The 13,414-nt window shown below is 44.6% G+C and overlaps 1 protein-coding gene across 1 annotated transcript in view; it reads left to right on the forward strand.

Annotated features, from left to right (window-relative positions):
- LOC115113161 (pro-neuregulin-3, membrane-bound isoform) overlaps positions 1-13,414 on the forward strand; it is a 518,264-nt gene that overhangs the window by 488,760 nt on the left and 16,090 nt on the right. The window contains exons 7-8 of the mRNA XM_029640470.2: positions 6,770-6,885; positions 10,335-10,520. Coding sequence (XP_029496330.2) covers positions 6,770-6,885; positions 10,335-10,520 — 302 coding nt within the window. The remainder of the gene's footprint in view (positions 1-6,769; positions 6,886-10,334; positions 10,521-13,414) is intronic.

A 13,414-nucleotide genomic window follows, 5' to 3' on the forward strand; every position in this document is an offset into this window, starting at 1 on the left:
TTGTAACTGACGTGTAACGTTAGCTAATGGGTGTTTCTCAAATGCATACTACCATTCTATGAGCACGCAAATGAGTACAAATTGAGTTATGTGAAATGGAGCACAGAGGGCACTTCTCAAATGCGTACTCCATTTTTACCGATTTTTAAGCATTTTTTCGATGCAAGTTTCAACAGACAGTATGCAAAGAATGCACAATTATGTATGCAGCATGCAACCATGTACAATTATGTAAATTTTCTTAATCAATGGTGGCCATTATTTGAGCTGAAGCGAAAGAAAATAAACTCTGACTTCAGAATGAAATGTTGCCTATTCACATACGTTGCCCGTCTACAAAATGTGATCCTAATTGTGGCATGGTTACCTGCCTACAATACCCACTGAAGTGTGTGTAGGTCATAAACCCATAGTAATTCAATAATACTAACTGGCTAGGTACTACTTATAGCTAATTCCCTACTTTTCACACAGACACAGTTCTACAGACTACACTGTCATGGTGCACAGTGAGTACACAGCATAATATTGATGATGATGAATGGATACAGGTTTGTTTGAATGCCCAGTCATGTTCATATAATCTCAGACATAAATTACTGCAGTTTAAGACCGTCCATAGAACATCCTATATGCCTGAATATCATGCACTCAGAAATGTAATTCCTGTGCTGTAAGTGTAAAACACTGACAAATATGTTTCATGTTTGAGTTTTGGGTCAATTATTCCGGAGCAAGCCAGCTGAAGAGTTCCATCAGCCAATCCTGGGCTACAATCACCTATCTGGACCCGTTTTACTGCCAATGCGGAGCCCCACCGGGCCTTCACGACTGGACTACCGACGTTATCTGCCCGAGGGAGTTATCCAACTGGCCCCTCGGTTGCGACGTTACCTGAACGCCCATCTACGGCCAGCTAATCGTTAACTGTCTTATCGGCTGCTATCTGAATAGGTCTATTCGGATAATTTTTCTTGGGTCACTATAACTATATCTATTTTGCCAATTGGATTGATCCCCTCTACCACACGGAACCCCACTAATCTACCGATGGAAATGCACGAGGTGGCTAAAAACAAACCTCAATCCTATGCTAGCTTGCTACCGATGGCACGGCTAGCTGTCTGAATCGCCGTGACCCCAACCAACCTCATTACTCACTGGACCCTTATGATCACTCGACTAAGCATGCCTCTCCTTAATGTCAATATGCCTTGTCCATTGCTGTTCTGGTTAGTGCTTATTGGCTTATTTCACTGTAGAGCCTCTAGCCCTGCTCACTATACCTTATCCAACCTTTCAGTTCCACCACCCACACATGCGATGACATCACCTGCTTTCAATCATGTTTCTAGAGACAATATCTCTCTCATCATCACTCAATACCTTTTCCTCCACTGTATTCACATCCTACCATACCTTTGTCTGTACAATATACCTTGAAGCTATTTTATCGCCCCCAGAAACCTCCTTTAACTCTCTGTTCCAGACGTTCGAGACGACCAATTCTCATAGTTTTTAGCCTTACCCTCATCCCACTCCTCCTCTGTTCCTCCAGGCCCTGCAGTGCCTAGCTCCACTCCTATTCCCCAGGCGCTCTCTTTTGATGACTTCTGTAACCGTATTAGCCTACATACATACATGTTAACATTAGAAGCCTCCTCCTTAAGTTTGTTTTATTCACTGCTTTAGCACACTCTGTCAACCTGTATGTTCTAGCCTTGTCTGAATCCTGGCTTAGGAAGACCACCAAAAATTCTGAAATAACTACAACATTTTCAGACAAGATATAATGGCCAAAGGGGGCGGTGTTGCAAATCTACTGCAAAGATAGCCTGCAGAGTTCTGTCCTACTATCCAGGTCTGTACCCAATCAATTTGAACTTCTACTTTTAAAAATACACCTCTCTAAAAACAAGTCTCTCACCGTTGCCACCTGCTATAGACCACACCCCCAGCTGTGCTCTGGACACCATATATGAACTGATTGCCCCCCATCTATCTTCAGAGCTCGTGGTGCTAGGCGACCTAAACTGGAACATTCTTAACAACCCAGCCATCCTACAATATAAGATTGATTCCTCAATCTCACACAAATTATCAATGAACCTACCAGGTACCACCCAAAATCCGTAAACACGGGCACCCTCATAGATATCATCCTAACCAACTTGCCCTCTAAATACACCTCTGCTGTTTTCAACCAAGATCTCAGCGATCACTGCCTCATTGCCTGCAACCGTAATGGGTCAGCGGTCAAACGACCTCCACTCATCACTGTCAAACGCTCCCTGAAACACTTCAGCGAGCAGGCCTTTCTAATCGCCCTGGCCGGGCTATCCTGGAAGGATATTGATCTCATCCCGTCAGTAGAGGATGCCTGGTTATTTTTTGTATCATGCCCCATTCAAGAAATTTAGAACCAGGAACAGATATAGCCCTTGGTTCTCTCCAGACCCGACTGCCCTTAACCAACACAAAAACACCCTATGGCGTTCTGCATTAGCATCGAACAGCCCCCGTGATATGCAACTTTTTAGGGAAGCTAGAAACCAATATACACAGGCAGTTAGAAAAGCAAAGGCTAGCTTTTTCAAGCGGAAATTTGTTTCCTGCAACACAAACTCAAAAAGGTTCTGGGACACTGTAATGTCCATGTAGACTAAGAACACCTCTTCCCAGCTGCCCACTGCCCTGAAGATAGGAAACACTGTCACCACCGATAAATCCACTATAATTGAGAATTTCAAGAAGCATTTTTCTACAGCTGGCCATGCTTTCCACCTGGCTACCCCTACCCCGGTCAACAGCACTGCACCCCCCACAGCAACTTGCCCAAGCCTTCCCCATTTCTCCTTCTCCCAAATCCAGTCAGCTGATGTTCTGAAAGAGCTGCAAAATCTGGACCCCTACAAATCAGCCGGGCTAGACAATCTAGACTCTTTCTTTCTAAAATGATCTGCCGAAATTGTTGCCACCCCTATTACTAGTTCAATCTCTCTTTCGTGTCGTCTGAGATTCCCAAAGATTGGAAAGCAGCTGCGGTCAGCCCCCTCTTCAAAGGGGTACACTCTTGATCCAAACTGCTACAGATCTATATCTATCCTACCCTGCCTTTCTAAGGTCTTCGAAAGCCAAGTCAACAAACAGATTACCGACAATTTCGAATCTCACCATACCTTCTCCGCTATGCAATCTGGTTTCAGAGCTAGTCATGGGTGCACCTCAGCCACGCTCAAGGTCCTAAACGATATCTTAAGAAGCAATACTGTGCAGCCGTATTTATTGACCTGGCCAAGGCTTTCGACTCTGTCACCCAAACAAGGGCACTGCGTTCATCCACCTCTGGCCTGCTCGCCTCCCTACCACTGAGGAAGTACAGTTCCCGCGCAGCCCAGTCAAAACTGTTCGCTGCTCTGGCCCCCCAATGGTGGAACAAACTCCCTCACGACGCCAGGACAGCGGAGTCAATCACCACCTTCCGGAGACACCTGAAACCCCACCTCTTTCAGGAATACCTAGGATAGGATAAAGTAATCCTTCTCACCCCCCCCCCCCTTAAAAGATTTAGATGCACTATTGTAAAGTGGCTGTTCCACTGGATGTCTTAAGGTGAACGCACCAATTTGTAAGTCGCTCTGGATAACTTTGACTTAGCAAACGAGGATCGGATGTCGTCGACCTTCTTTTCAAAATGGTTGACGAAGTCATCTGCAGAGAGGGAGGAGGGGGGGGAGGGGGAGGAGGATTCAGGAGGGAGGAGAAGGTGGCAAAGAGCTTCCTAGGGTTAGAGGCAGATGCTTGGACTTTAGAGTGGTAGAAAGTGGCTTTAGCAGCAGAGACAGAAGAGGAAAATGTAGAGAGGAGGGAGTGAAAGGATGCCAGGTCCGCAGGGAGGCGAGTTTTCCTCCATTTCCGCTCGGCTGCCCGGAGCCCTGTACTGCAGAGCCAAAGGGAGAGTTTCTGCCAGGTATTTATGGTGAGGTTTTTAAGTCATAAAACCGGGCCAACTCCCCCAGGAGAGAGAGTCTGTCATCCATTGGCCTTGGTGATGGGCCTTTCGATCCTCACCCAGGAGAGAGAGTCATGAGAGCAGAATCTACGAAGGCTAGCAGCAGCAGGAGAAGGAAGTTCCAGAAAAGGCTTTTTTCTTCTGGTTCAGCTATCTTGATCTCTTTTGTGTGTCTTCATTATTTAATCAAACAGCGTGCTTAAAGCATCAGACAAGTTCAGTACTTACAGTTGATTTGATTAAAACACATAGGGTGTTTCTATATATGGAAAAATACACATTTAACATTTTCGACCAATTGATTGGTGAAAGAAAAGACTACTCATGCAGGAAATTAGCTTTACATGCCCCAAAAAAATCTGAGGGAAGACCCCCTGCCAGGTTATGCCCCCCCCCCCACCTCTAAAACCAAAGTTGCTTTCCTGAATAATACATTGATTTGGCTTGATTAATTCAAAATCACATTTGAATTATAGTAATCTTTTTAATCTTGCTGCATTAATTTAATGTTGTGTATTTGAAATCCATGCCTCCTTATTAATGTTGTGATAAATGTATCAGTATTGATTATTCTGAAAGAACCAGGTACAAGTCAAGGACCCATATTTGTCCAAGATCCAAGTATCCAAATGGAAGGTCAGCTTAGGACAAGGAATAGATAGCAAGAGTCTACCTAATGAGCTCACTATCCTGCTATTAGTCATACAGCTGAGAAGTCATGATGACATCTCCTTTACTTAGTCAGGGCTCATGCTGTTTCCCCATCAAAATGACAAAGTCAGCCCTGGCAGCAGTGGACAGGAAGAGGGTAGACAGGGCACAGTAGTAGGCACCATTCATATGGTGTAAGAATAATGAGAATGCCATAGAAAATCCTTGAAGGTCACCTTCTTGCTATTAAGAAACAAGTTACAGGTCTCTCATTTTGGTCATTCCAATGTGCACACTGGATACTTTAAAAGGTGGTTCAGACTCAGAGCCATGTCTAGTCTTAAGGTTAAGGAGTCATCCAGTTCTCTGTTGAAATACCTCCAATTCTCACACCTGCTCCCACTCCCCCTCCTTGGCGCTTGAGGGCACCAGGCTACCCATCATTACGCACACATGTAACCATCATTATACGCAACAGCACAATATTGGACTCACCTGGACTCCTTCACTTTGTTGATTGCCCCTCCTTTATCTGTCTGTTCCTCAGTTTGTTCCCTGTGTCAGCATTATTGTCATTGTGTTGTTCATGTCCAGAAGCTGTCCTGTCTTGTTTAATGTTTTATTAATTAAATATTCACTCCCTGCACTTGCTTCCCATCTCCAAGTGTCTGTACTTACAGAATGCTGACACCACAATTTGAAGCATCAAGGAGTTTTTTGTTTTGTTGGCGATGTGGGGTGCCTCTGCCAAAGGAACCAGGGGTGCCTCGGTTGGCTCGGCAGGCTCCCACCCCACGTCATGCCTCAGCCGTCTCGTCAGGCTCCCGTGCCTCAGCCAGCCCGTCGGGCTCCCACGTCTCAGCCATATCGTCTGGCTCCCACGCCTTAGCCGGCTTGTTGGGATTCCATGCCTCAGCTGGCTTGTCTTGACTCCCATGTCTCGGCCGGCCCGTCAAGCTCTCCCACTCCCCCTCCCTGGCACTCGAGGGCACCAGACTGCTAATCATTACGCACACCTGTCACCATCATTATGCGCATCAGCGCAACATTGGACTCACCTGGACTCCTTCACTTTGTTGATGGTCCCTTCCATATCTGTCTGTTCCTCAGTTTGTTCCCCGTGTCAGCATTATTGATGTTATGTTTCCCCTGTTCAGACGCTGTCCTTGTTTGCTTCTTGTCAGATATTTATTAATTGTTCACTCCCTGTACATGCATCTCGTCTCCATGCGTCTGTCCTTACACCAATAGCTTTTTCTGTAATTCTAGATCATCATTTTTAAACTGGTTGGATGGCAAATTGCCCCATGAGTCCATCTATTTAACCCAGATTCTTACATCCTTATTGGAACCATTTATACTTGACCTAGTATTATTTCTATTGTGTCAGTGAATTCATTATTAGAGCTCCATTATCAGAAATGGCTCTGTGTGAGGAATTCCTAATAAATCATGCTCGCGATCTAGGTGACAATAATAAAAGAAATCTGAGAAATTATTTAATATAATCTTATCTTGGATTAATGCATGGTTGCTATCAGGGATAGTGGTACCAGGAACCTCCTTGGGTTAATCTGCTGTCTGTCCGGGCGTAATATCCAATTATAGTGGCTCTCCACCTCTACATCACACCTTTATCAACTATCAGCATTCCTAAGCTACACTTGAGATGTATAGTTCTACTTCAATTTCAATTTCTCTTCCGTTCACCCTCATTGACACAGCAAAATAGAGGAAGGAGAGTGTAATAGATATAGAGAGGAGGAATGCCATTTAGATTCCTGTAATCATTCTTCTCTAGTCCCGTAATGATCTACCTCACGCTGTGGCAATCAAAGGGGGGATTGTGTGTGAGCACACTAGGTTATGTTAAGTGATGTACATTTTTAAATATGCCTCCAAAAGAACATGGCCATTCCATACTGATTCTGGAAATGGAGTGCTAAAAAGAAAACATCTGTGTCTACCTGTACTTAACTATTTGCATAGTCAAAACATATTTTTATTGTATGCCTAAACAAGCAATATGATCCGTCTAATCAATATAGATTAATGCTGATACAGTAATAGGTTATATGTTTTTAAATGTCTTTGTTTATTTTGCAGTATTGTAAGAGGTCCTCCCAGCCACATGAGGGAGCTGTTTGCAAGTCCAGCTTTTCCCAGTGCAACGCCACTCCTACCGACGACTCCAGAGGTCCAGGCACAGGAAAACATTACAGGTATGATGTTCACACATAGATCTCAGTGGTCTGAATGATGCATACTTCTTTGTGGAACAACATCGTACAAGGACAAAAATCATAATGATTATCCTAATAATGTGCTATGAGGATTGGTTCTATGCCCCTTACAGTACATTTACATTTAAGTCATTTAGCAGACGCTCTTATCCAGAGCGACTTACAAATTGGTGCTTTCACCTTATGACATCCAGTGGAACAGCCACTTTACAATAGTGCATCTAGGTCTTTTAAGGGGGGAGGGGGAGAAGGATTACTTTATCCTATCCTAGGTATTCCTTAAAGAGGTGGGGTTTCAGGTGTCTCCGGAAGGTGGTGATTGACTCCGCTGTCCTGGCGTCGTGAGGGAGTTTGTTCCACCATTGGGGGGCCAGAGCAGCGAACAGTTTTGACTGGGCTGAGCGGGAACTGTACTTCCTCAGTGGTAGGGAGGCGAGCAGGCCAGAGGTGGATGAACGCAGTGCCCTTGTTTGGGTGTAGGGCCTGATCAGAGCCTGGAGGTAGTGAGGTGCCGTTCCCCTCACAGCTCCGTAGGCAAGCACCATGGTCTTGTAGCGGATGCGAGCTTCAACTGGAAGCCAGTGGAGAGAGCGGAGGAGCGGGGTGACGTGAGAGAACTTGGGAAGGTTGAACACCAGACGGGCTGCGGCGTTCTGGATGAGTTGTAGGGGTTTAATGGCACAGGCAGGGAGCCCAGCCAACAGCGAGTTGCAGTAATCCAGACGGGAGATGACAAGTGCCTGGATTAGGACCTGCGCCGCTTCCTGTGTGAGGCAGGGTCGTACTCTGCGGATGTTGTAGAGCATGAACCTACAGGAACGGGCCACCGCCTTGATGTTATTTGAGAACGACAGGGTGTTGTCCAGGATCACGCCAAGGTTCTTAGCGCTCTGGGACGAGGACACAATGGAGTTGTCAACCGTGATGGCGAGATCATGGAACGGGCAGTCCTTCCCGGGAGGAAGAGCAGCTCCGTCTTGCCGAGGTTCAGCTTGAGGTGATGATCCGTCATCCACACTGATATGTCTGCCAGACATGCAGAGATGCGATTCGCCACCTGGTCGTCAGAAGGGGAAAGGAGAAGATTAATTGTGTGTCGTCTGCATAGCAATGATAGGAGAGACCATGTGAGGTTATGACAGAGCCAAGTGACTTGGTGTATAGTGAGAATAGGAGAGGGCCTAGAACAGAGCCCTGGGGGACACCAGTGGTGAGAGCACGTGGTGAGGAGACGGATTCTCGCCACGCCACCTGGTAGGAGCGACCTGTCAGGTAGGACGCAATCCAAGCGTGGGCCGCGCCGGAGATGCCCAACTCGGAGAGGGTGGAGAGGAGGATCTGATGGTTCACAGTATCGAAGGCAGCCGATAGGTCTAGAAGGATGAGAGCAGAGGAGAGAGAGTTAGCTTTAGCAGTGCGGAGCGCCTCCGTGATACAGAGAAGAGCAGTCTCAGTTGAATGACTAGTCTTGAAACCTGACTGATTTGGATCAAGAAGGTCATTCTGAGAGAGATAGCGGGAGAGCTGGCCAAGGACGGCACGTTCAAGAGTTTTGGAGAGAAAAGAAAGAAGGGATACTGGTCTGTAGTTGTTGACATCGGAGGGATCGAGTGTAGGTTTTTTCAGTAATTCACAGAGACGCAGAGAAGAGAGAAATCAAATTAACCACATTACAGTGCAGCCGGAGATAATTGTGGATTTATTGTATGTTTTAATGAATGATAGTAATTAAATTGTAGATAAACATTTTAATGCGCATATCTGTAAGCGGGATGAACATGCCAGCGAAGGGTCAGAGATCTGACTCCAACTACATTAAATGTTCTTTATGAGCCAACTGCTGTATTACATTGAGTAAATTTCCACATTGCGGAATAAAATCATTATTATACGACATTAGCTTACTGGAAGACCACATGTAGGCAAAAGATGTATAACTGCGCAGACTTACATTATTCAAAATCCCATATGATTCAAATGTCAGCGCTAGCCATATATATAGCTCTGGGAACAGATAGTCCTTAGCATTACAATGAAGTCCAATCACAGTCAAGCTGATCTCTCTCATTCAAAGGGCCGATATCCATCATTAACTGCTCAGTGGTATTTCCTGCTATCCTCTGCTTTCGTATTCCATTTGTATTCAGTGAGCTGCATGCGTGCCGGGACCCAAGGAATGCTATTGACTTTACATGACTTCAGGACTAGGGAAACCGCACTCACTCATAACGCATTGTGAATTTCGCCAGAACACCAACCTGCCTGCATAATTACAAGGTCATTATGGTGGCTCTAGAGATCTACCTTTCCTTGTCAGTGTATGTGTGTGTGTGTGTGTGTGTGTGTGTGTGTGTGTGTGTGTGTGTGTGTGTGTGTGTGTGTGTGTGTGTGTGTGTGTGTGTGTGTGTGTGTGTGTGTGTGTGTGTGTGTGTGTGTGTGTGTGTGCCTTAGCCTTCCATGCATGTCTGTTGGGATTACAGATAAACAAATCATTTTATGTCTGTTTGGCTTAATCCACACCCGCCTGTTTTTTACGTTTTAAGATCCGACAACAATTTGATTCCCCTTTTTTTTCAGTGGCTGGATTGTATATTGTTTGCTTACAGTCCTTGACCTTGCCATAAGTGGACTTTAAAGGATCATCTCAGTTTGTATGATTGGTTTTGTGTCGGCTTAGGGGGCATTTGGATACAGTTTTCAGCAAATGGAAGTGAAGATAAGTTTCCAAAACAGCTTGAAACTTGACAAGCTCTTCAGTGGATTTTGTGTCTAGGAACTATTTGTGCATCGCATTGTTCTATCCTCACTCCTTTGGCAGCTGGATAGTTGCAAGGCTTATCTGAAATGAAATGACATGTGCTTTAATTGTCTATAAGCATTTTATGTGCATTAGAGATAAACTACCAATAAAAATATGATCTGGGACACAGAGAGAAGTCTTCAAAGTCCTCGCTGCACATGATAAATCAATCACTTCACACCCCAAACCTCAATCATGTCAAAACACAGCAGAATCCCAAAAACCCACACTGCAGCAGGAAACAGGAAATATTAGCAGAGGGACACAAAAGTTGTGTGACAAGGGAAACTCTAGTTTAATTGACTGGAGAAATGGCATGATTTCCTTTTATCCCTGATGGATTGACAATCAGCCACACTTGTCTTTAGTAGTTTATGTTGTTCCTCTGAATAGCATGGGCATTTTAGCTGTGTGTTGCCTTGTGGCAGTTTTGATGTGAATTTTCAGTTGTTCATTTTCTGGACGAGGGAACTCCTGGTGTTAAATCTTCTCATCCACAGCCATGTGGTGGCTCACAATAGAGATAGTAACATAACCATGGTAGGCTACAGTTAATGTGATGTATCATACAGAATACCTTTAAGTGACAAAAATCACTTTTGATCCCTGTCCCTGTGTTTGATTTTAGAAGCAGCTCCCTTTCTCATAGTCCAGACCAGATAAGTAAAGCCACCCATTGGTCAGTACCTCGTAAAACTCCGCCCATACCCAGAGGAAGACGAAATCCAATTGGAGGATCCAAACATTCTGGCCCCGCCTACCAACACCTCCAGGAATTGGAGTCATCTGAGAGGGAGGTTGAATTGTTGAAAGGGTAAGTTAAACTGTTGGTTTATCAGATACATTTAGTAATGACTACATGTCAATTGTCATTCAATTTAGCAGTAATAGTGGAAATGTGTACATCATGTCCTTCACCTTGAATACTACTTCTGCCACCATGACTTAACTCAGAATTCATTTCTTTGTACATTTTGCCGACCAACCAGTGTGCCAAGGAAAACATATAAAACAATGTTTTTTTTGACAGAGCAACATATCACAGCAAAATGGATTACACACCTAGCCACAGACTCCAAGAGTTTAGGTACATTCAGATTGTTTCCGTTCGCCGCAGTGGTGTCGGAGTCATTATTTTGTAGCACAGAGAAAGCACTGCTGTGGCTGTTTTGGAGAGGAGGAATGGTGCATAATGAGCCCAGCCTATACCAGGCTCTTATCCCTGGCTGTGCGGCCCTTATGTTTGCCTCCGTCATCACACCTCCGACAGCTTTCATCTCTGATTTATGGATCCACCTGTACTCTTTAAACAAGAGTCCCTTTCTCCAAATCCCACAGGGCGACGGCTGCTTTCTCTCCTTCATTTGCTCTAGCTCTCTCTCACTCTATCTTTCTCTCTCTCTGTCTGCCTCTCTCTCTCTCTCTCTCTCTCTCTCTCTCTCTCTCTCTCTCTCTCTCTCGAGCTCCCTCTCTCCTTCCTGTTTCCTTTCTCGCTCTCCCCTCCTCAAGTCCCTTCCCTCTCCATTTAATTCTCTACTTTTCAAGTCACCCTCCCTCTCTCTCTTCCTCCCATATTATCTCTCACTCTCTCTCTCTGTCTCTCTCTCCATTTCTCTTTCTCTCCTCGCCGAGTCATTCTAAAAAAAGCCCCAGAATGTAGAACTCTGTTACCTCGGCGCCGACAAAGCTTAAGATTTCATTTCAAGGGGAGACATTTCAGAGGCAACTTGTTTTAAGAACTGAATAAAGGAGGGGACCCTCTGCACACAAGGTTTTTGCTCCTTCTCTTTGTTTTTCAATGTGCTGAGCAACGATGGAAATAAGGTTATGTTATGATCTGCAGTAAAATGTTATTAGCTCAAAAGGAGTGTTTGGCCTGTCGGCTGTGGATTATCTTTTCAATGACAGTCATGCGCTGCCATTCTTCTCTCTTAGTTTGTCAGTGCCTTACAGAGGGGAGGGATTCAGTGGGCAGCTGAACAGCGAGACATTGACACCAGGCATGACTCACTAAAACAGACAGGCTCTGGGCGTGTTCCATCTGAGCAGGAACTTCTAAATAGAGGGCAATGCTTTAGAAATGTGGATAAGGTTGGTCACGTGTTACAGGGACTGTTCCAGTCAACTAATTGGTTGATATTGTAAGTATGTCTTGTGCTCTACAATTTGGTGACCAGACCACTGTCAAGTGCTTGTAGAATAAGCAATTACAGGGGAACTGCCTAACTCTGCTGACATACCAGGTGCTAGACATGGGCTCCAGCTGACCCGAAGGCAGAAGCACATGATTAGGTGGAAAGACTGACCTATTTCCAGATTACAGACAACTAGCGCAGAGAGATAAAGAATCCCCATTCAAGTGCAAGCTTGAGTTGCCATGGAGACTCTGCGGTAAAGGAAGACAGGTGAGAGCACAATGATAGTGAGTGAGAGAGAGAGAGAGAGAGAGGAATGTATAAACTACATGTTTTGCATACAATAGTCAAACAAACCAGTAAGAAGTGCTATCCCTCTTCTTCCATGCCTGTCAGAAAACCTGCCGTTATCTCTCCAAAATGACTTACATGGACACAGAACTCCACTTGTGTTCTATTGTTACTAGTATTTTTAGATAAGCCTGTCAGGTTTCTCAGGGCTTTCTCTGAATCCCCCAGGTGAAGAACTGAGAGGCAAATATGCAAATACCTGTCTGTCATTGCAGTGAAAGTGTTGCAGACAGAGTGTAGAGATACTTCAGCATAAATCAGATATCAAAGTACCTGCCTTAGCTGTAACTTGGCTCCTTTCTACAAGGTCATTATCATTGTAATTGATTCCTCTGACAAGGTCACTTATACAGTATAAGGGAGCGTTGATGATCGACCTTGGCTGTTCTGCCCCCGCCAGACTGGGTCGTAAGTCCCTTACCCTCCACGGGCCCACACATCACTGGTCAATATTTTCTAATACACTATTCTGTCTATCTTTAATGGTCTTCTAATTATTTAGGGATTTTTAATTTACTCAGGATATTACTCCTGAATGAATCGGCCAATAGTCTGTCCCAGAATTTTCTGGAACGCTCCTGTCTGACAGCTGCACTAGCTTGTTCATTCATCAGTTCAATTTGGAAAATCATCACTACTATCCCAGGCTCTACTATCCCAAGCTCTTTGTAATTTGCATTCATAAACCATAATTAAACACTACAGTAATAGCCATAAAACCCATATAGATATCTCTGTAAATCCATATAGATCATAATACAAAGTGGAATCCTAATATTCCAGGTGTCACGTTCTGACCTTAGTTCTTTTATTACGTCTTTGTTTCATTATGGTCAGGGTGTGAGTTGGGTGGGTTGTCTATGTTCGTTTTTCTATAATTTGGGATTTCTGTGTTCGACTTAGTATGGTTCTCAATCAGAGGCAGCTGTCAATCGTTGTCCCTGATTGAGAATCATACTTAAGTAGCCTGGTAGCACTTTTGAGTTGTGGGTGTTTATTTTCCGTGTCTGTGCCACACGGGACTGTTTCGGTTTGATTTACTTCACGTTTATTGTTTTGTTCAGTGTTCGTTATTTGTTAAAAAACATGAACACTTACCACGCTGCGTTTTGGTCCTCCAATCCTTCATACTACTCCTCTTCGTCAGAAGAAAACCCTTACACCAGGGTGCTCTTGACAAATAGATGTTAATCTCAATGAGCCCTTCCTGGTTAAATAAAGG

The sequence above is a fragment of the Oncorhynchus nerka genome, linkage group LG28, assembly GCF_034236695.1.
Source record: "Oncorhynchus nerka isolate Pitt River linkage group LG28, Oner_Uvic_2.0, whole genome shotgun sequence".
Classification (NCBI taxonomy): domain Eukaryota; kingdom Metazoa; phylum Chordata; class Actinopteri; order Salmoniformes; family Salmonidae; genus Oncorhynchus; species Oncorhynchus nerka.